This window comes from Mobula birostris, chromosome 14 (genome assembly GCF_030028105.1).
Source record: "Mobula birostris isolate sMobBir1 chromosome 14, sMobBir1.hap1, whole genome shotgun sequence".
NCBI lineage: Eukaryota > Metazoa > Chordata > Chondrichthyes > Myliobatiformes > Myliobatidae > Mobula > Mobula birostris.
Window position 1 is genome coordinate 65,998,198 of NC_092383.1, and position 24,274 is coordinate 66,022,471.

The window sequence follows — 24,274 nt, forward strand, 5'->3', positions numbered from 1 at the left end:
TGGGTCCTGCTGTGGCACAGACTGGCACCAAACGAGGAACTGCAGTCGTCCACGGCTGAGTTGGCATACGGGCAGCATTACGAGTGCCAGGTGACTTTACTCCTGATGTTACAACAGCCTGTTTATCCTCAGTGTTCCACCCTCCTCAGTAAATTCAATTCCTTTGCACCTATTCCTACCTCCCATCATGGCGTACTGCACTCTTGGGCTCCTGTTGACCTACATTCCACCTCGTTTGTTTTTGTCCACCATGACACACACCAACCTCCCCATAGGTCCCCTTACGATGGCCTGATCTGCATTTTGGAATGAAGAGAAAAGACTTTAATCATAGATAGGAGGGGTAAATCTGAATGTATTTTCGTAGATAGCCTTAAACTGGCCCACCAAGATTTGGAGGATTCCACTGCCATTCCCCTGGTATCATGATATGACCATGAGCATGTCAACACACCTCTGGATGTGGCAGAAGCACTGGCTGTTCCTCCCCCTGTTGTCATAAGGGGGGAGGGGACTGGAAGGTGGACCCAAATGCAAGACACAGACACTGAAGTACAAGGAACAGGACTGGGTTAGTCAAGAAAGCAAGGGAAGTGGGGAAGAAAGGACGCTGGACATGACACAGGCCCTGGACGAGACAAGGATATAGAGCCTGGGCTAGGACTTTTGACTAGGATAGCGGAACCAGGACATAGAACTTGGAACTAGGAGCCTGGGCTAGGACTCTGATCCAGAGACTGGACAATGTGTGGCCACTGGGAGATCCTGCTTTTATATCTTGGCGAGACCCGACGCAGACTGGGAGACCGCTTTGCTGAACATCTACGCCCTGTCTGCCAGAGAAAGCAGGATCTCCCAGTGGCCACACATTTTAATTCCACATCCCATTCCCATTCTGACATGTCTATCCACAGCCTCCTCTACTGTAAAGATGAAGCCACACTCAGGTTGGAGGAACAACACCTTATATTCCGTCTGGGTAGCCTCCAACCTGATGGCATGAACATCGACTTCTCTAACTTCCACTAGGCCCCACCTCCCCCTCGTACCCCATCTGTTACTTATTTTTATGCACACATTCTTTCTCTCACTCTCCTTTTTCTCCCTCTGTCCCTCTGAATATACCTCTTGCCCATCCTCTGGGTCCACCCCCTCCTTGTCTTTCTTCCCAGACCTCCTGTCCCATGATCCTCTCGTATCCCCTTTTGACTATCACCTGTCCAGCTCTTGGCTCTATCCCTACCCCTCTTGTCTTCTCCTATCATTTTGGATCTCCCCCTCCCCCTCCAACTTTCAAATCTCTTGCTAACTCTTCCTTCAGTTAGTCCTGACGAAGGGTCTCGGCCCGAAACGTCAACTGTACCTCTTCCTACAGATGCTGCCTGGCCTGCTGCATTCACCAGCAACTTTGATGTGTGTTGCTTAAATGCTTAAGCAATTCATAACACAGTCCATCCCTACCAGGAGAAGTGTTTGAACCTGATTGGACAGCTTCCTACAATTCCTGAAGAGAGAAAAACAAATTTATGAAGCTATTATCATCCAAACTCCTGTCCCAACCAGAGGCTGCATCCTAAAACTATTTATGAAGCCAGCACAAATGAGAATCAGCTGCCTCAAAAGAAACTGGTGAAAACCGGAAAACCTGGCCTGGATAAGGAAAATGGACCGGACCATGAACCGGAATGCGGATTTCACGGACCGGACCATGACACCTGTAGAGCATAAGCCCCAAGCCGAACAGCTCGCCAGAGCTCCGGACAGGCTGGCAATGCCAGTTTGGTGACTTCTGGGTGGGGGTGGGCTGTGTAGGGTAAAGTAATGAGTGGAAACATACATAATTCACAGTCACCAACATTGAGTTGGGGTTCACTTTAAGAAGCTGGTCGGACATGATGATGTAATGATATTAAGATTTTTATCGCGCTTTATGGCCGATAGGATATAGTGGAGGGAAGTGTCTGGTCATGTACTTTGGTAGAAGGAATAAAGGCAGAGACTAGTTTCTAAATGGGGAGGAAATTTAAAAAATCAGAGGTGCAACGGGATTTGGGAGTCTTTGTGCAGGATTCCCTAAAGGTTAACTTGCAGGTTGAGTTAGTGGTAAGGAAGGCAAATGCAGTACTAGCATTCATTTCAAGAGGACTAGAATATAAGAGCAAAGATGTAATAATGAGGCTTTATAAGGGCATTGCTCAGACCGCAGTGGAGCATTGTGAGCAGTTTTGGGCCCCTTATCTCGGAAAATATATGCTGGCATTGGTGAGCATCCAGAGGAGGTTCATGAGAATAATTCTGGGAATGGAAGGGTTAACATTTCAGGAGTGTTTGATGGCTCTGGGTCTGGACTCACTGGAGTTTAGAAGAATGAGTGGAGATCCCATGAAAGCATTTGAATATTGAAAGGCATAGGTAGAGTGGAGGTGGGGAGAATGTTTCCTTTAGTGAGAGATTTTAAGACCAGAGGGCACAGCTCAGAATCGAGAGACACCCATTTAGAACAGAGATAAGGAGAAATTTCTTTAGCCAGCAGGTGGTGAATCTGTGGAATTCATTGCCACAGACGGTAGTGAAGGCCAAATCTTTGTGGGGGGGGGGGGTGTATTTATTTATTTATTCATTCATTCTATGTGTGTGTGTGTGTATATATATATATATAGATATAGAGAGAGATATCTTAAATTTCATTATCATACTGTACGTTAATAAGAAATATAATGATTTCACGATATATGCCGGTGATATTAAATCTGATTCTGATAACGTCTATATTTAAAGCAATATATACATATATATTTATATATATGTACAATGTATGCATAAATATTTCACATCAGAGTGATGTGCAGTGACTCTGAAGGACTGCAATACTTCAACAAAGCAGTTCGGCACCACCTTCTCCGAGACAACAGGGAACATACGTACAGTTGTGCTTCAGTGTACATCGGCTCCCCTAAAGCCCCTTTTCCGGGAGATCAGAGAACCCCACCTTCATCATCTGTGTCTTCTGATTCAAACCCGTTAATAATTGCCACCAGCCTCGGCTTTGGTGTGAAACGGCGCTGCGAAATAAAGTGGAGGCGTCACAAAGTCGAGGCGTCATTGTTTCCAGGGTTATCATCACGGGCAATGGGCACCCGCTCCTCTCCCTCACACCGGGAGCGCCCACCTATAAAGTTAAGTGAACCACTTCTGATCCGGCACGGGAGCAGCGAGGAAGGATGGCTCCGACTCTGCAATTCCTGCTGCTGTTCATCGCACTGCAAATGCCCCAGCCAGCTCCCGCTCTCACCTCTGCAGAAAAGAACCGCGTGCTTAATGAGCACAATAAGTTTCGCTCTGAGGTACCCGATGCAGCCAACATGCTGAAAATGGTAAGTGGAGTTAATTCTTTCTCACCGGATCCAAATATAACAGAAAAACCGGCGGGGTTTGTCCCTGTCACTCAAAATTTGCCCGATGACTCTTCACTGACCGCGTTTCAATTACTTGCGGCGAGGGCGCGAATTTCGACGGTCTGGTGAAGTCTGGTTTTGCACACTCACGCCCGGCGGAGCGCATCTGAAGTTAGCCGCCCGCGATGTTCTGTCTCGTTTGAATACAATAAGCGCACGTTTTCACACCCGTAGCTTCGTACCAGGGAGATGATTTTGACGAGAAGGAAACAGCAGCACCGGAGTGAGGTGGATAAAGTGAATGGAAGTTTAGTTTACCTGAGCTTAAAGGGTCATGGCCATCAGATAGAAGCAGGAAGAGATGAAAGGGTGCTTCATGAAGAACAGAACGGCCACAATGGGTGAAACTTGCAAAGTCTCTCCAAACTAATTGGAGAGATGCAGGTCTCTCCAAACTAAGTGGTTATTACTTTTCTGGTGGGACGGAGTCCGTCCATGTAATATCTAAAAAGAGCTATCTGAATAAACACAAGATATTCTGCAGATGTTGGAAACCCAGAGTAACACACATACAGTGCTGAAGGAACTCGGCAGCTCAGGCAGCATCTATGGAGAGGAGTAAACAGTCGACGTTTCCGGCCGAGACCCTTTTTCGAGCTCCTTCGCTCTGTCCGCAACAGGCTGGAAAACCGGGTGACCACCCACTTTAATCCTACTTCCCATTCCCATTCCGATATGTCGGTAAATGGCCTCCTCCGCTGCCATCATGAGACCACGCTCAGGTTGGAAAGCAATACTTCATATTACAACTGAGTCGCCTCCAAACTGACGGCATGAACATTGATTTCAATAACCTCTGCAATTTCCACCCCTTCCCTCCCCCCACACTTCTTTTTCTATTCCCCATTCGGGCTCCCCGCTTACACCTTCTCTTCTCCGCACCTGCCTCTCACCGACCTCTGGTGCCCTTCCTCCACTCCACTCCCCTTTTAAATTCCTCCTTCTTCAGCGCTTTACCTTTTCCACTAACCACGGCCCAAATTCTCACTTCACTTTACTCCCCTCCCCCACACACCCACCTGGCTTACCAGAAATTTGCTAACTTGCACTCCTTCCCCTCTCCCCACCGTTTTCCCCTCTCTGTTGCTGTCCTGATAACGGGTCTTGCCCTGAAATTTTGACTGTTTATTCCTCTCCATTGATGGTGGCTGACCTCCTGAGTACCTCCAGCATTTTGTGCTGTTTAGCAGCTATTTACTTTTCCTTGATTAAGATCTAAGGGCCGATCAGATTAATGTTAATTTACGCATAATTCCTCGAGATAGTTGCAGTTTAATAGCAGCATTAGGAAACACAAGTAAAAATGTTTTTGAAATTTGTAGAAACAGGGCGGGGAGGGTGATGGATAGAGGGGGTGTTAACAGAATATTTTTTATTATAATTCAATAGAAAAGAAAACAAAATGGTCTACGTTTGGACTGTTATTTATAAAATAGGTTATACTTTATACTTTATTGTCGCCAAACACTTGGTACTAGAACATACAATCATCACAGCGATATTTGATTCTGCGCTTCCCGCTCCCAGGATTACAAATATTAAACATTAAAAATATTAAAAATAGTAAAAATTAGTAAATATTAAAAATTTAAATTATATATCATAAATAGAAATAATGGAAAGTAAATTAGTGCAAAAAAAAACGGAGAGGCAGGTCCGGATATTTGGAGGGTACGGCCTAGATCCGGGTCAGGATCTGTTCAGCAGTCTTATCACAGTTGGAAAGAAACTGTTCCCAAATCTGGCCGTACAAGTCTTCAAGCTCCTGAGCCTTCTCCCGGAGGGAAGAGGGACGAAAAGTGTGTTGGCTGGGTGGGTCGTGTCCATGATTATCCTGGCAGCACTGCTCCGACAGCGTGCAGTGTAAAGTGAGTCCACGGACGGAAGATTGGTTTGTGTGATGTGCTGCGCCGTGTTCACAATCTTCTGCAGCTTCTTTCGGTTTTGGACTGACAACTTCCATACCAGGTTGTGATGCACCCTAGAAGAATGCTTTCTACGATGCATCTATAAAAATTAGTGAGGGTTTTAGGGAACAGGCCAAATTTCTCAGGAAGTAAAGGCGCTGTTGGGCTTTCTTGGCAGTGAACTCTGCTTGGTTGGACCAAGTCAGGTCATTTGTGATATTGACCCCGAGGAAAAGCTTTTGACCTGTTCCACTTGCGCACCACCGATGTAAATTGGGTCGTGCGGTCCGCTACTCCTTCTGAAGTCAACAACCAATTCCTTCATCTTGCTGACGTTGAGGGATAGGTTATTGTCTTCACACCATGCCACCAGGTTCATAATTTCCTCTCTCTACTCAAACTCATCATTACCCGAGATACGGTCTACAATTGTTGTGTCATCAGCAAATTTATATATTGAGTTTGATGGAAACTTGGCTACACAATCATGGGTGTACAGTGAGTACAGCAGGGGGCTGAGTACACAGCCTTGTGGGGCACCGGTGCTCAGAGTGATTGTAGAGGAGAGCTTGTCCCCTATTTTTACAGCCTGGGTCCTGTCTGTGAGGAAGTTGAAGATCCAGCTGCAGATCTGAGTGCTAAGGCCCAGGTTCCAGAGCTTAGGAATCAGTTTGTTTGGAATGATGGTATTAAAGGCAGAGCTGTAGTCAATGAAAAGGAGCCTTACGTATAGGTCTTTATTCTCCAGGTGTTCTAAGGAGGAATGTAGGGCCAGAGAGATGGCATCTACCATTGACCTGTTGCTCCGGTAGTCGAATTGCAAAGTGTCGAGGTTGACCGGTAGGCTGTGGTTGATGTGTGCCATAACCAATCTCTCAAAGCACTTCTTAGGAATTGATGTCAGAGCCACAGGTCGATAGTCATTCAGGCATGCCACCTTGCTCTTCTTCGGCACTGGGATTATCGTTGCCTTCTTAAAACATGAGGGGATCTTAGACTGAAGCAAGGAGCAGTTGAAGATGTCAGCAAACACTCGAGCTAGCTCGCTTGCACAGGCCCGGAGAACCAGACCTGGGACGCCATCTGGGCCCATCGCCTTCCTTGGATTTGTCTTCAGGAAGGCCCTTCTAACGTCCTCCTTGATGACGATGAATCTCGATGCCACCAGGTCCGGTTCATCCAGAGGGAGCGGGACGAATCCTGCACAGAATACATTAAGTTCATCAGGAAGAGAAGTGCCACAGTTATTGATATTCCTAGCCTTTTTTTTGCGCCCAGCGATCTCATTTAGACCCTGCCATAGTCTACTGGCATCCCTTTGGTTAGCCTGGGCTTCCAACTTGGCTCGATATTGCCTCTTGGCACCCTTAATGGCTTTCCGGAGCTCACGCCTGGATTCTGTGTAGCGACTGGTATGCCCGGACCTAAAAGCCGCAGCTCTAGCCTTTAAAAGGGACTTGACCTCATAATTCATCCAAGGCTTCCGGTTAGGGAATACCTGGATCGTCTAGTGAGCCACACAGTCCTCCATGCATTTCCAAATAAAGTCAGTGACAGCTGAGGCATACTCATCGAGGTTAGCTGCTGAGTCCTTGAATACTAACCAGTCCACCGATTCAAAGCAGTCACGGAGGACCTCATCCGTTTCCTCCATCCAACGCGACACTACTTTTGACACCGTGACCTCCCGCTTCAGTTTCTGTTTGTAAGCCGGGAGGAGGAGTATGGCCTGATGGTCTGATTTTCTGAAGTGAGGTCGTGGGACGGAATGGTAAGCATCCTTGACTGCTGTGTAGCAGTGGTCAAGTATATTCGGGCCTCTAGTGGGGCAGGAGACTTGTTGGTATAACTTTGGCAGCACCTTTCTGAGGTTGGCCTGGTTAAAGTCCCTGGCTGTAATGAGCAAAGCCTCCAGATACCTGGTCTCAAGTTCACTGATGTTGGCATACAGTATGTTCAGAACGCACTCCATATCCACCTGGGGGGGAATGTAGACCGCTGTCAGTACGACCGAGGTGAATTCCCATGGCAGATAGTAGGGACGACACTTCACCGACAGGTGATCCAGGTCCGGGCTGCAGGAGCTTGTCAGTGCCACAGCGTCCGAGCACCATCCAGTGTTGATCAGCAGGCAGACACCACCTCCCCTCGTCTTGCCGACGACGCTATGCAGTCCATCCGATGGATCGAAAATCCCTCCGGTTGGATGGTACAGTCGGGGGTGGCAGGGGAGAGCCAGGTCTCGGTGAAACAGAATACACAGCGGTTCTGCATCTCCCTGCAGTAGGTGAGTCTCCCTTTAAGATCATCCACCTTGTTCTCTATGGCTTGCACATTAGCTAGTAGGATGGTGGGCATAGGGACCCTGAAGCCCCTCAGCTTCAATCTGACCAGCAGCCCAGCTCTTTTCCCATGCTTCCTCAGTAAGTAGTGCATCTTTTCAGGTTTCCATCGATGCAGTGTAGGTGAGGTAGGTGGACGTGTCCCGCGGGAATCGGTTGGCGGGTTCAAAACCCATTCTAACACACAATCTAAACAGATCCAGTAATGTAGTGAGTGATTTCTGCACTGTCAGAGGGGAAATCTTTCAAATAAGTCTGCATGTCCCAGAGTTTAGAACAGTTCTACGGGTCTATTTTCTGACCAGCAATTGATCAGTCGTCATTTTCTCCTTTGTGGGATCATAGTACATGCAAATTGGCTGCCGTATTAACTTGCAGAAGTTCAAAAATAATCACTATGTATGCAGCACATTTGGATTATCGTAGGGCATGAAAAGTATTGTATATCATTTGTAATTATTTTTCAGTTAAAAGAATAGTGAAGCATCTGCTAGTTCAAAATACTTCGTACAAGCGTAGGACTATTCTGATATAGGTCTGTATTTTCTACCAGATGCAAGGTGACAATGTAACAATGACTTCCTGTACAATTGTTTGTATCTGATCCCTAGCAGGGTAAGGGGATGCAGTTTTTCTTACTGATTCTGAGAGGTGCATCAGGGTTGTTTCACTGTCCTGTTGAAGTCTCTCGCTAGTAGTGGGGAAACGATTGTTGAATTCAACAAGACTTGGAGAAGTAGACACTCACTGAGCTAGCTGCTTGTGAGGGTTGCTGGAGGCAATGAACAATGGAGATTCCAGATTGTTTAATGCCATTTCCAGTAAGCAAGTGGAAAGGAGAATGAAATAATAGTACTCCGGATCTGATGCAGCACAACAAATATAAGTTAAAGAAAGTGATAATTTAAAAAAACACAGTAAATATAAATACATAAGATAACTTATATAGACAGAATGATTGCATATCTGTAAAGCATTGGTAGGCATGACTGTACATAAGGACAAGAAATAAAGTTGAAATATAAAGACTACATTCTGAATACTGTAGACTGCATTAACGACCTCACTATGCATAACCACTGCATTACATAGTATTATCAAACAATGTCTCATAATGTTTATCTCGGATTAAATTTTATATCACCACATTTACTTGCTCAGAACAGGACTGAGTTATTACTGCTCGTTCAATTCTGATAACGTCCTGATTTTACATTTTCTGATCAACGGATTTACTTTTAGAGCTGGGACAGACAGTTGGAGAAAATTGCTCAAAAATATGCAAAGAAATGTGTGTGGGAGCACAATCCAAAGAGAGGGAGGATAGGAGAAAATTTATATGCAACAAATGGTCCGCTAAATCCAGCAAAAGGAGTGGAGGACTGGTATCTAGAAGTTAAAGATTACACATATGACACAATGGCGTGTACTCCAGGAAAGATGTGTGGGCACTATACCCAGGTATGATTTCTTATTTGCTTCTCAAAACTTTATTGTATTTATTTACCTTAGTTTATTTAAAAGCTGTGCAACTGTGTTACCTCATCAAGCTTGGAATATTGTGAAATTGAGGAAGTTACTTGATATTGATGAAATGAACACCTTAGAATAGGTCTGAGCTTGCACATACAGTCTAAATACCCTTTTCAAATTGTGTGAAGTGTGCCACTACCAAATAACTTCTTGCTCTGTGAATTACCTTTATAAAAGTGTTGAATCTCTTATTTAATTAGAGAGGAAAATGAGAATAAGGCTTTCCATCTCTTTTATGTCTTTATCTTAATGCAATGTGAATTTCCTCCTCATAACTTTATATTTTATACCTGATTTGTTGCTGAATTGGATTTGTTGCAGATTTTGGTGTGCTCCTTCATTTACTTACAATCATCTGAGTTCAGGAAATGCACACTTGCTTTCATTGCTCACACATCCCTCTAGGGAATGTGGATCCTTTTTGACTGCTCTTCCAATCCAAGGGCTAAAATCACATAAGCAGCTTCTTAAAACTTGCCTAGTTTCATAAATGCTGCTTTTATAAATTACTTTAAATTAGCTGCAGCATTTGGGTCAAAGTGGCCAATGCTGCTGGAGAGCTCTCTTAGTATCCATTTTTGAACCTCTGAATGTTAAGCATCCATACAATTCCCTTTCATCATTTAAATCTAAGCTTCATATCATAATTGGTTTTCATTTTGCATTCAAAGTATGACTCATTATCAACGCAAACTCTTTTTACTCCAAATCTGGAGTCTGTCATTGCAACTACTTTTTTCATTTTTTGAGTGTCTGTTTAAAAACAATTCTCAAAGAAGTATTTTTTGACATCATAGCAGACACTGCCATCTTAGGACATCACTGATCGTATTTATTTTGTCACCTGCTCATTCATTTTGCTCATTATTCACTCCTATCTGTCCCTAGATCTGGGTAAACATATGTATATCGCTTCCATATATAAAATAAAGTGTGGGTGTTGGGGGCAAGGAAGAATAATAAAAAACAAATAGAGCTGTTAAATTTATCCTATGTCCATTTATATGTTTACCTCTCTGATTCAATGTGTATCTGATTCAAAGACTCCTGTTAGCTTAAAATTAATCAAATTACACAGCTGCAACATGTTGTCTATTCTGTGTCTTTGAATACACATCTTCAAAATTAAAGGTCTTTTCATCACTATTACTGACTTCGATCTGAAAGTCGCTTATATTCACAGATCTAGAAGGGGTAAAAGAATCAGATTAGAAATAACAGAATGGGAAGGACCAAGTGTAAATTGATGTCAAAGTGACATCTCAAATTTAATGTGGGACAGTACGAATTTTCATGTATCGGAATGTATCAGACGCATATGCCTAACAAAAGATAATTCAGAAGAATTATCAACTGCTGAACTACAAAACCATGGAAGGAGAATACAAACACCCCAGCATCCAGGAAATTTCAAGGAATGATGCCTCAAAAAGGCAGCATCCATCATTAAGGACCGCCATTACCCAGGACTTGCCCTCTTCTCATTGCTACCATCAGGAAGGAGGTACAGGAGCCTAAGGGTATACACTCGTGTTACAGGAGTAGCTATTACCCCTCTTCCATCAGATTTCCGAGTGGACATTGAAACCTTGAACACAAACTCCCTACTACTTTTTTTTCTCGTTTTGTACTACTTAATTAATTTAACTTTTTAAATCGTGTAGTTTCAGAATCAGAATAAGGTTTAATGTCATAGTCATACTTTATTGATCCTGGGGGAAATTGGTTTTCGTTACAGTTGCACCATAAATAATTAAATAGTAATAAAACCATAAATAATTAAATAGTAATATGTAAATTATGCCAGTAAATTATGAAATAAGTCCAGGACCAGCCTATTGGCTCAGAGTATCTGACCCTCCAAGGGAGGAGTTGTAATGTTTGATGGCCACAGGAAGGAATGACTTCCTATGATGCTCTGTGTTGCATCTTGGTGGAATGAGTCTCTGGCTGAATGTATACCTGTGCCCACCCAATACATTATGTAGTGGATGGGAGACATTGACCAAGATGGCATGCAACTTAGACAGCACCCTCTTTTCAGACACCACCGTCAGAGAGTCCAGTTCCATCCTCACAACATCACTGGCCTTACGAATGAGTTTGTTGATTCTATTGGTGTCTGCTACCCTCAGCCTGCTGCCCCAGCACACAACAGCAAACATGATAGCACTGGCCACCACAGACTCGTAGAACATCCTCAGCATCGTCCGGCAGATGTTAAAGGACCTCAGTCTCCTCAGGAAATAGAGACGGCTCTGACCCTTCTTGTAGACAGCCTCAGTGTTCTTTGACCAGTCCAGTTTATTGTCAATTCGTATCCCCAGGTATTTGTAATCCTCCACCATGTCCACACTGACCCCCTGAATCAAACAGGGGTCACCAGCTCCTTAGTCTTTTTCACATTAAGCTGAAGATAATTCTGCTCACACCATGTGACAAAGTTTCCTACACTGGCATGTATCATGAAATTTGATATGTGCAGCAATACATAATAATAAAAACTGTAATCTATCGTAAGTAACACACATCAAAGTTGCTGGTGAACACAGCAGGCCAGGCAGCATCCCTAGGAAAAGGTACAGTCGACGTTTCGGGCTGAAACCCTCCCTCAGGACTAACTGAAAGGAGAGTTAGTAAGAGATTTGAAAGTGGGAGGGGGAGGGGGAGTTCCAAAATCATAGGAGAAGACAGGAGGGGGAGGGATGGAGCCAAGAGCTGGACAGTTGATTGGCAAAAGGGATATGAGAGGATCATGGGACAGGAGGCCCAGGGAGGAGGAAAAGGGGGAGGGGGGAAAACTCAGAGGATGAGCAAGGGGTATAGTGAGAGGGACAGAGGGAGAAAAAGGAGAGAGAGAAAAAAGAATATATATACACACACATAAATAACGGATGGGGTACAAGGGGGAGGTGGGGCATTAATGGAAGTTAGAGAAGTCAATGTTCACGCCATCAGGTTGGAGGCTACCCAGATGGAATATAAGGTGTTCTTCCTCCAACCTGAGTGTGGCTTCATCTTTACAGTAGAGGAGGCCGTGGATAGACATGTCAGAATGGGAATGGGACGTGGAATTAAAATGTATGGCCACTGGGAGATCCTGCTTTCTCTGGCGGACAGAGCGTAGGTGTTCAGCGAAACTGTCTCCCAGCCTGCGTCAGGTCTTACCAATATATAGAAAGCCAGATCGGGAACACCGGACGCAGTATATCACCCCAGCCAACTCACAGGTGAAGTGTCGCCTCACCTGGAAGTACTGTCTAGGGCCCTGAATGGTGGTAAGGGAGGAAGTGTAAGGGCATGTGTAGCACTTGTTCCGCTTACAAGGATTAGTGCCGGGAGGGAGATCAGTAGGGAGGGATGGGGTGGGTGAATGGACAAGGGAGTCGTGTAGGGAGCGATCCCTGCGGAAAGCAGGGGGGGAGGGAAAGATGTGCTTAGTGGTGGGATCCCGTTGGAGGTGGCGGAAGTTACGGAGAACTGTATTTTGGACCTGGAGGCTGGTGGGGTAGTAGGTGAAGACAGGGGGATCCCTATTCCTAGTGGGGTGGCGTGAGGATGGGGTGAGAGCAGATGTGCGTGAAATGGGGGAGATGCGTTTGAGAGCAGTGTTGATGGTGGAGGGAGGGAAGTCCCTTTCTTTAAAAAAAGAGGACATCTCCCTCGTCCTGGAATGAAAAGTCTCATTCTGAGAGCACGTTTTTAAACTATAGTAAGAGCTGTTTCACAACTTATGCCAGTGATATTAATCCTGATCTGATTCTGAAGCTGGAGGTTCAAGTTAAGGCCTGACCCTGTGTGCTTTGTCTATTCTGATCAGTAAGCAATGCAGAAGTGAGCTGTGCTGTTCTTCAAAGGTATCACAGTTCAGAGTTATGAGGAGCTATTTGGGCTTTTCAGCCCGGAATGGAGGCTGCTGAGAGATGATCACCTTAAAGTGTGAAACAATTAACAGTTGTTGGCTCCAATGACCTGGGTTCGAACTTGACTTCCTGTGGTGTCTGTGCAGAATTTGCATGTTCTTTGTGTGACGTTGTGTGTTTTGTCTCACATTGGTCCAGTTTTCTCCAGTATCCCAACAACATGTAGATTGATACCTTGACCGACAGCACTGAGGACTAACACGCTGCCGCTGGAACCCCGTTCTCTCCTTTCCCCACCATAATTCTGTAATCCCATGTCTCTCAGACTCCACCATCAATTCCTGTGTCCTTGGAGCCTCCATGTTCCTCCCACCCCATCTTCCCTGAACACCCCAGCCCTCCTCTCTCCTCAGACACCACCAACCATCTTCCTCCCTCTGATCCCAGCTTTCATCCATGTCAGGTCTTCACCATTTCCTCTGACCTTCCTCTTTCTGAGGCAGAACATTCTGCCCTCAGTATGGGCCTCACCTTTGTCCCCCTGTGCCTGCATCTTAGTGAGTTCTGTGCCCGCCATGACGCTGAGCTCTTCTTCTGTCACCTCCATCTCCATGCCTACTTCTTTGGCAAGGACTCTCTAACCTGCACTGATGACCCCCTTCTCCCACCTTCAATACTCCTCTTCCTTGACACCCTGCCCTGGTCTTCTACCTGCTCTGGATCTTTTTATTGCTAACTGCCAATGAGACATCAACGATCTCGACTTTAACACTCTTCTCCCGTTCTAACTTCACTCAGTCCTGATAAACGAACGATGCCCGGAACATTGACTGTTCACCCTTTTCCATTGATGCTGCCTGGCCTGCTGAGTTCCTCCAGCATCGTGTGTGTGTTGCTTTGGATTTCCAGCATCCACAGGTTGTCTTGTGTTTGTAGATTGATAAATTAATAGGCAATGCAATTTGCCCTGATGTATGGTATGGAGGGAGGGAATGAGATTATTACAGAAAGGTGCATGATTATCTTTGGTCTCAGTGGGCTGGGTGCCTTGTTTTCATGCTATATGAATCTATTAGAAATAATTGAAACCGACATGTGACTTTGAGGCAAGAGATTGAATTCTGAGAAAGTAAATTACAGAAGTAATCGCAAAATGAATCATTGGCATGGGGAACAGACTTCTCCACAGCATGGGGAATGTGAAAAACTTGGAATAATATTACAGTCATTAGAGAAATTTGGACCTTGGCAAACTAAAAGCTAAAATATTCCAAGTCGCCTTTCCCAGTGATAACAATATTAGTTGTGTTTACTTGAGTGAAGAATGGTGGAACCGCTAACAGTAAGCAGAAGGTGGAGATTTTAAAAGAAATAAGACAACAATGGCAGGATGGAGAAACCATAGGCTTAACCAAAACTGTGGAAATTTTCTAGGTTAAGGTTAAGATTTCGACAGCAGTTTTTTAAAAAAAAAAGCTTGTGCACACCAGAGGCTCTGACTGTCAGAACTGATCTGAGGGCACGACATTTATCCTTGATCATAAATGCCAACAAACTTACCTCACATTTACAGATCATTGTAAGTTCACTTTAGCAAAATGTTCGATTTCATTGTTTTACAGGTAGTATGGGCCACTAGTGACAAAGTGGGCTGTGCTGCTCACCTTTGTGATAAACTGCAAGGTCTGAACAGTAAAAACCTCTCTATTCTGGTATGCAACTATGCACCTCCGTAAGTACAAATTATTTGCAAGGTAATTGGATCTTTTAGCCAAACTAGAATAAAATATCTTTCTTATGTTACACTTTTGCTTCTCTGATCTCTTCAATTAATATTCGATTATTGACAATGAAGTAATAATATGCCACCATTAATATAAATAAGTGCATGAAGAGTAAAAGTCACAGATCCAAAATAGATTTGCATTATTTGTAAATACAAAACATTTGAAAATTCTGATCAGAGTTTTGCATGGTATTTCTTTTTTCAGAGGTAATTACGTTGGTTCAAAACCATATAAGAAAGGAGCTCCCTGCAGTGCATGTCCACCTGAATATAAGTGCATTGATAAACTTTGCAGTAAGTATGCTTTTGCATGATAATTGAAGCTAAATTGTCACTGACTTATTAACACTCACGACATGCTGGAGGAACTCAACAGGTCGGGCAGCATCCGTGGAAATGATCAGTCAACGTTTTAGGCCGGAACCCTTCATCAGGACTGTAGAGGGAAGGGGCAGAGGTCCCATAAAGAAGGTGGGGGGAGGGTGGGAAGGAGAAGGCTGGTAGGTTCCAGGTGAAAAACCAGTAAGGGGAAAGATAAAGGGGTGGGGGAGGGGAGGCAGGGAGGTGATAGGCAGGAAAGGTGAAGAAAGAATAGGGGAAAACACAATGGGTAGTAGAAAGAGGTGGAACCATGAGGGAGGTGATAGGCAGCTGGGGGAGGGAGCAGAGTGACGTAGGGATAGAGGAAGGGAGGAGGAGGGAATTACCGGAATTCTATGTTCATACCAAAGGGGCTGGAGACTACCTAGATGGTATATGAGGTGTTGCTCCTCCAACCTGAGTTTAGCCTCATCATGGCAGTAGAGGAGGCCATGTATGGACATATCTGAGTGGGAGTGGGAAGCAGAGTTGAAGTGGATGGCTACTGGGAGATCCTGTCTGTTGTGGCGGACGGAGCGGAGGTGCTCGACGAAGCGGTCCCCCAATCTGCGTCAGGTTTCACTGATGTAGAAGAGGGAGCACCGGATGCAATAGATGACCCCAACAGACTCACAAGTGAAGTGTTGCCTCACTTGGAAAGACTGTTTGGGGCCCAGGGTGCTCCTGGTGCGGCCTCTTCTACATCAGTGAAATGCTACGCAGATTGGGGGACCGCTTCGTCGAGCACCTCCGCTCCGTCCGCCAGAACAGACAGGATCCCCCAGTAGCCATCCACTTCAACTCTGCTTCCCACTCCCATTCAGATATGTCCAGGTAGGCAGACCATTTTGTCACCCATAGTTCAGTCCCTCCCCACCTACATCTGGGATACATCCCATGCCCTCCACCGCTTCAATAACTTCCAGTTCCCCGGTGTCAACCACTTCATTTTCACTATGGATGTCCAATCCCTATACACCTCTATTCCCCATCAAGAAGGCCGCAAAGCCCTCCGCTACTTCCTGGATAATAGACCTCACCAGTTTCCCACCACCACTACCCTCCTCCGGTTGGCAGAACTGGATCTCACACTCAATAACTTCTCTTTTGGCTCTTCTCACATTCTTCAGACTATGGGTGTAGCTATGGGAACTCGCATGGGACCCAGCTACACCTGCCTCTTCGTTGGGTATGTGGAACAGTCTGTGCTCCAAACCTATTCTGGTACTGCTCCCCAACTTTTCCTTCGGTGCATTGACGATAAACATTGGTGCTGCTTCCTGCACCCATGCTGAGCTCGTCAATTTCATCCACTTTACTTCAAACTTCCACCCAGCCCTCAAATTCACTTGGTCTATCTCAGACACTTCTCTCCCCTTTCTCGATGTCTCGGTCTCCATCTCTGGAGACAGACTGTCCACTGACATCTTCTACAAGCCCACTGACTCTCATAACTACCTCAACTATACCTCTTCCCACCCTGCCACATGCAAAAATGCCATTCCCTAATCCCAGTTCCTCCGTCTCCGCCGCATCTACTCCGAGGATGAGGTTTTCCGTTCCAGGGCATCTCAAATGTCCTCTTTCTTTAAGGATCGTGGTTTCCCTTCTGCTGTCTTCAATGATGCCCTCACCCGCATCTCCTCCATTTCCCGCACTTCGGCCCTCACCCCATCCTCCGGCCACCACAACAGGGACAGAGTTCCCCTTGTCCTCACCTACCACCCCACCAGCCTCCGGATCCAGCACATTATCCTCCACAACTTCCGCCACCTTCAACAGGACCCCACCACTAAGCACATCTTTCCCTCTCCACTCCTCTCCACTTTCCGCAGGGATCGATCCCTCCGTGACTCCCTAATCCACACGTCCCTCCCCACGGATCTCCCACCCAGCACCTATCCCTGTAAGCACAAGTGCTACACCTGTCCCTACACCTCCTCTCTTGCCACCATTCAGGGCCCCAAACAGTCCTTCCAAGTGAGGCAACACTTCACTTGTGAGTCTGTTGGGGTCATCTATTGCATCTGGTGCGGCCTCCTCTACATCGGTGAAACCCGACGCAGATTGGGGGACTACTTCGTTGAGCACCTGCACTCCGTCCACCACAACAGACAGGACCTCCCAGTAGCCACCCACTTCAACTCTGCTTCCCACTCCCATTCAGATATGTCCATACATGGCCTCCTCTATGGCCATGATTAGGCTAAACTCAGGTTGGAGGAGCAAGACTTCATATACCGTCTAGGTAGTCTCCAGCACCTTGGTATGAACATAGAATTCTCCAACTTCCAGTAATTCCCTCCTCCCCCACTTCCCCTATCCCTATTTCACTCTGCCCCCTCCCCCAGCTGCCTATCACCTCCCTCATGGTTCCACCTCCTTCTACTACCCATTGTGGTTTCCCCTATTCCTTCTTCACCTTTCCTGCCTATCACCTCCCTGCTTCCCCTCCCCCACCCCTTTATCTTTCCCCTTACTGGTTTTTCACCTGGAACCTACCAGCCTTCTCCTTCCCACCCTCCCCCCACCTTCTTTATAGGGCCTCTGCCTCCTCCCTGTGATGAAGGGATCCGGCCCAAAACGTTGACTGATCGTTTCCACGGATGCTGCCTGACCTGCTGAGTTCCTCCAGCGTGTTGTGAGTGTTGCTTTGACCCCAGCATCTGCAGATTATTTTGTGTTCACTGACTTATTATCTTCCTCCGCTATTTATCTCTTTAAAATATCATGGATTTTGAAGTTGTTCCAACTTAATATTAAGAGTTTGCAAACTAATGTCTGACATGAGTTATACCAGATTTATTTTGGTGAGACTGTAAGTGCAACAAACACTCTCCAGTGGGTAAGCTGTAGCAATAATTGGCATGCAGTGTGGATTTGATGCTGCTCTGCATTCTAGACCACTATGACCTGACTAATTTTCTTTCTGATACCTGTGCAGCTAAACAAGCAATCAGCAGCAGTGGGCCTACCACTAGCAATATGAACCAAAATCACTGTTAGTTGTAAATTGACTACTATTGACTTTTTAAAATATAATTCTATGTACTGAAGTCCACAGGGAGGAGCATGGTAGGGAGAGAAGAGTTTTACAGAATTATCCTGAACAATTTTCCAACTTTAACTTGCAGGAGACATCTTGCTGCTTACATTGACATCTTCACTTAAATCTGCTGCTTGTTTCAGAAAGCAACAACCTGGCAGTAGGCCATAAACAACACTGAATTCCAATCCAGAGAGAGGGTCTCGACTCAAAACGTTGTTTGTATGTTACTACATTGCTGTTTCCAGTCAAGATCACACTGACCAGTGATAAACTCTGTTCAGAGAACAGGTTACAACCTACTCCCTTGCTGTAGAAGGTAGAACCTGGCAGGGGAACATATATATGTGAGAGGCTTCCTCATGGGGCACAGTGTTATTAACTACATGTATAATAACTTTGTGGATGGAACAAGTCATCTCTGAGATCTGGAACAGCTGAATGCCTTTAATACCCCATAAGTGTTTGACCATTTGCAGGGCAACATGGCGTTCCTTGTATCATGGCAGCAACTATGATTATTTCAATCTTTAACTTCTATGATAACTGGATCTGGCCAACTGTAAACCAAAATGTGGCAATAGAGGTGGCAGAGGGGTGCAGCAGGGGCTGCTTCTGTATCACAGCACCAGCAAACTTCATTTCATCCTGTCTTCTAAAGTTGCCTGAATGGAGTTTGCACTTTCTCTTTGCCTGGGGTGCTCCAGCTTACTCCCACATCTCAAAGCCATGTGGGTTCATAGGTTAATTCACGATTCTGAACTAGATGGATAGTTCAGAGTTCAAAGCTTCACCACCAACTTCTCGAAACACTTCATCACTGTGGATGTAAGTGCTAATAATTACTGAGGCAGGTTATCACGTTCTTCTTAGGCATCGGTATGACTGAAGCTGGCCTGAAGCAGGTGGGTACCTCAGACTGCCGAAGCCAGAGGTTAATGATCTCAGTGAACACACCAGCCAGTTGATCAGAACAGGTCATCAGTACTTAGCCAGGCACCCCTTCTGGGCTGGATGCTTTTCGTGGGTTCTCCCCACTGAAGGCTGCTCCCACACCAACCTCAGAGACTGAAATCACAGGATTGTCAGGGGCTGTGGGAGTCCATGATGGTTCCTCCATGCTTTGCCAATCATTGTGAGCATAAAAGGTATTGAGCTCATCTGGAAGCAGAGCCCTGCTGTCGCCTATGTCACTTGATTTAACTTTATAAGAGGTGATAATATTCAAGACCTGGCACAACTGTTGAGCATCCTTTGTTGATTCAAGTTTAGTCTGGAATTACCACTTTGCCATGAGATAGCATTCTGGAGATTGTATCTGGAACTCTTGTGACTTTTTTGATCAGACTTGAATGCCTCTGAATTGGCCCTCAGCAACTGCGGATCTCGTGGTTCATCCAGGGCTTTCTATTGGGGAAGACTCAATGATTTTGTGGAAACTCGCACGTCTACAACTTTTTTTTAATGAAGTCTGTGACAACCATGGTGTAGTCATTCAGATCCACAGATGAGTCCTTGAACATGGCCCAGCCCTCTGACTCGAAGCAACTCCATAGCTGCTGCTCTGCCTCCTGTGACCTCTTTGTTGTCCTAATCTCTGGCGTGTTGCTCTTTAGCCTCTGCCTGTCTGAAGATTGGAGAAGGACAACCAAGTGATCAGGTTTACTGAAGTGCCATCTGGGCATGGAACATTAGGAATTGCTTATCTTAGTATAACAGTGTTCTAGTGTGTTGGGACCTCTGGTGCTACAGGTTATGTGCTGATGGTAATTGGGCAGGGTTTTCTTCAGACGAGCCTGGTTGAAATCCCTGACTATGATCTGAAATGCATTGGTATGGACTGATTTTTGTTTGGAGAGGACATCATATATCGTCTTAAGCGCTTGATTATAATCAGCCATTGGTGGTATGTAAATTGCGGCCAGGGTTATGGAGGAGAACTCCCTAGGTGAATAGAAAGAATGGCATTTGACCGTCAGGTGTTCAAGGTCGGGGGAACATGAGTTCGACAAAACAACTACATTGGAGCACTACCAAGAGTTTATCATGAAAGACACACCTCCACCGTTTTGTTTCTTCTGAATCAGCATCTTGGACCATACAGCAGATAGGGAAGCCTTCCAGTTTGATTGGTGTATCTGGTATGCCCAGAGAAACCCAGGCTTCGCTCTGACATACTTGGAACATGCAGCAATCTTGCCCTCAGGTCCTCCAGCAACTGCACATTTGCCAGCAAGATGCTGGGTAGAGGGGGCCTCATCACTCTGCGTTTCAGCCTGGCTTGGAGTCACCTACCCCCTTCCTGCCTTGCTTTCCGCCATGGTGATGAACCTTTGTCCCCCTAAAGACCTTTGTCCCTGCTTGGTCCGCCGAGTCCTTTAGAAGATTGTGAAATCTAAATTTGATTTAAAAGGACATTGCTTAAAGGAAATTACAAGCCGCAGGGTGCAGTGAGAGCAATTCAAAAGAGGAATATTTGGAAGTATTGTACATAGCCTGCAGAACCTCTCCATGGATCACCAGCTCTACCTTGCAGTGTAAAGCAGGGAGCGAAGCATGTGGCCTTTTGGTGCTGATGGAAGTTGTGGAGGAGATGCTGTTTTCAATCCAAACTGCAAGAGAGGAAATCAAGGATCCAATTGCACAAGGACGTATTGAGGCCAATGTCCTGAAGCTTATTGATTAGTTTCCAGGGGCTGATAGTAATGAATGCTGAGCTGTAATCAATAAAGTGCATCCTGATATATGCAGCTTTGCTGTCCAAATAGTCCAGGGTTGTGTGAAGAGCCAACGAACTGCCATCTGCTATGGACCTGTTGTACCGGTAGGCGAATTGGAATGGATTCAAGACACTTCTTAGGCAGGAGTTGATATGTTTAATCACCAACCTCTCAAAACACTTAATCACAGTGGATGTAAGTGCTATCGGGTGATATTTCTTGAAGCAGCCTACCATGTTTTCCTTAGGCATCGATATAACTGAATCCTGTTTGAAACAGGTGTGTGCCGCTGACTGACGAAGCAAGAGGTTACAGGTATTGGTGAAAGCTCCAGCTAGTTGATCAGCACAGGTCTTTAGTACTTGGACAGGTACCCCGCCTGGGCTGGATGCATTCCGTGGGTTCACCATCCTGAAGGACGACCTCACATCGGCCTCAGAGACTGAAATCACAGGGTCACTGGGGCCTGTGGAGATTTGAGAAGGTTCTTCCATCTTTTGACAGTCAAAGCAAGCATAGAGGGAATCGGGCTCATCTGGAAGCAAAGTCCTGTTGTCACTTATGTTACTTGATTTCACTTTGTAAGAGGTGATCTCTTTCAAGCCCTGCCACAGCTGCCAGGCATCCTTCATTAATTCAAGTTTGGTCCCGAATTGCCACTTTGCCCATGAGTTGGCTTGCCAGAGATTGTATCGGGACCTCTTGTAACTTACTGGTTGCCATTCCCAGGTGTCTCTGATATGGCCCTCAGCAGATTACAGATCTCATGGTCTATCCAGGTCTTCTGGTTGGGATGACCCTGAATGATTTTGTGGGCACACATTCATCTACCACGGCTTTTATAAAGTCTATGACAACCATGGTGCACTCATTCAGATCCACTGATGAGTCCTTGAACACGGCCAATGCAACTGAATCAAAGTGATCCCATAGCCTCTCCTCTGCCTCCCACAACTACCTCCTTGTTGTCCTAATCTCTGGACCCTTGTTCTTTAGCCCCTGCCTGTGTGCATGCCGGAGAAAGAGAGCCAAGTGATGTTGTGTACTTGGATTTTCAGAAGGCCTTTAACAAGGTGCCACCCATGAGGCTGCTTAACAAACTACAAGCCCATGGTGTTACAGGGAAGATTCCAGCATGGATAAAGCAGTGGCTGATTGGCAGGAGGCAAAGAGTGGGAATAAAGGGAGCCTTTTCTGACTGGCTGCTGGTGACTAGTGGTGTTCCACAATGGTCTGTTTTGGGACCGATTCTTTTTACTTCATATGTTAATGATTTGGATGATGGAATTGACGGCTTTGTTGTAAAGTTTGCAGATGATTTGAAGATAGGTGGAGGGGCAGGTAGTTTTGAGGAAGCAGAGAGGCTACAGAAGAACTCGGACAGATTAGGAGAATGGGGAATGGAATGGCAAATGGAATGCAGTGTCGGTAAGTGTAATGTCACACGCTTTGGTGAAAGAGCTAAAACGACTGACTTTTTTTTTAAACGAAGAGAAAATACAAAAAACTGAGGTGCAAATGGACTTGGGAGTTCTTGTGCAGGATTCCCTGAAGGTTAGTTTGCAGGTTGAGTCTGTGGTGAGGAAGACAAATGGAACGTTAGCATTCGTTTCAAGAGGACTAGAATATAAATGTTGAGATTTTGTAAAGCACTGGTGGGGCCTCACTTGGACTATTGTGTGCAGTTTTGGACCTCTTAGCTTAGAAAGCGTGTGGTGTAACCAGAGAGGTTCATGAAAATTATTCCAGGATTGAATGGTTTGTCATATGAAGAGTGTTTGATGGCTCTGGGCCTGTATTCACTGGAACTCAGAATGAGGGGGAACCTCATTGAAATGGTGAAAAGCCTTGATGTGGAGAGGATGATTCCTATGGTGGGAGAGTCTAAGACCCAGAGGACACAGTCTCATAATAGAGGGGCACCCTTTTAGAATGGAGATGAGGAGGAATTTCTTTAGCCAGAGGGTCTTGAATCTCTGGAATTCTTTGCCACAGGCAGCTGTGGAGGCCAAGTCTTCATGTATATTTAAGGGAAAGGTTGATAGATTCTTGATTGGTCAGGACATGAAGGGATACGGGGAACGCAGGAGACTGAGGCTGAAAAGAAAATTCGATCAGCCATGAAGAAATGGCAGAGCAGACTCAATGGGCCAAATGGCCCAATTCTACTATGTCTTATGGTCTTCAGACCTTTCAGCTTCCCAAGCGCCTTCTCAGTAAAAGCAACTACATTCACTTCTGCCCTCTGACAATCTCTGGCATACTGCTAGTGACTTCCACAGTGAAGACTAATGCAAAATACTTATTGAGTTTGTCTGCCATTTCTTTGTCTCCCAGTACCACCTCTCCAGGGTCATTTTTCAGTGGTCTCATATCCATCCTCGCCTCTCTTTTAAGTCTTTTTAAATCTGAAAAAAAAACTTTTGGTATCGTCTTTTATATTATTGGCTAGCTTACTTTATAATTTCATATTTTCTTTCTTTATTGCTTTGTTAGTTGACTTTTGGTGTTTTTTAAAAAGATTTCACAATCTTCTAGATTCCATATTTTGCAATATTGGAAGCCCTTTCATTCTGTCTTGGACTTTCCTTGTCAGCCTCTTCCTCTGAGAGTAATCAGAGGAAAGTAAGAAAGTGTTTATCTAGTCTGGACATGGTGTGTGACCTCGGTGCTGGAATCAGTCCGACGTTGTTGGCATGAACATACTGAATGTGATAGAGCAGATCCAGAATGCTCAATGACTGGATGGTCCTGGGAAAGCTTACAGTACTCAGTATAGATGGTGTCAATATTCCTGCTGGTTTGCTCTACACCACCTGCCATTGCCAACTTGAGGACTTGACCTTTGTCACCAGCTGCACAGAAACAGACACAGAACACAGGAAGATGAAAGGTGGGGGAGAAAGGAAGGGAAAGGAAGTGGCAAACTTTGCCATTTCTGGCACAGCCATTTAAAAATCTACTAAATGCAGTTCCAATCCATCTGTTACAATTAGCCAGCCTGAACTTTGGCACATTATTAGTGATAGTAATTAATGAAATTTATGAGACTGGAATAATACCAGAAGAGATGAAAAAAATCAGTATTTATCACTCTTCCTTAGAAAGCTGGAGCAATATTGATAGCTATATGGACAGGAAAGGAATGGAGGGTTATGGGCTGAATGCGGGTCAGTGGGACTAGGTGAGAGGAGAGTAAGAGTTCGGCACAGACTAGAAGGGCCGAGATGGCCTGTTTCTGTGCTGTAATTGTTACATGGTT

At 45.4% G+C, this 24,274-nt stretch overlaps 1 protein-coding gene across 3 annotated transcripts in view; it reads left to right on the top strand.

Annotated features, from left to right (window-relative positions):
• The first annotated feature begins 3,193 nt into the window (after positions 1-3,193).
• The window catches only part of LOC140209510 (peptidase inhibitor 16-like), a 55,014-nt gene continuing 33,933 nt past the window's right edge, over positions 3,194-24,274 (top strand). For 2 of the 3 annotated variants that reach the window (XM_072277759.1, XM_072277760.1), the window contains exons 1-4: positions 3,194-3,374; positions 8,947-9,165; positions 14,723-14,832; positions 15,092-15,180. In XM_072277759.1, the coding sequence (XP_072133860.1) occupies positions 3,222-3,374; positions 8,947-9,165; positions 14,723-14,832; positions 15,092-15,180 (571 nt within the window). In that variant the 5' untranslated portion in view covers positions 3,194-3,221. The remainder of the gene's footprint in view (positions 3,375-8,946; positions 9,166-14,722; positions 14,833-15,091; positions 15,181-24,274) is intronic. The other variant, XM_072277761.1, reaches the window with a different exon arrangement.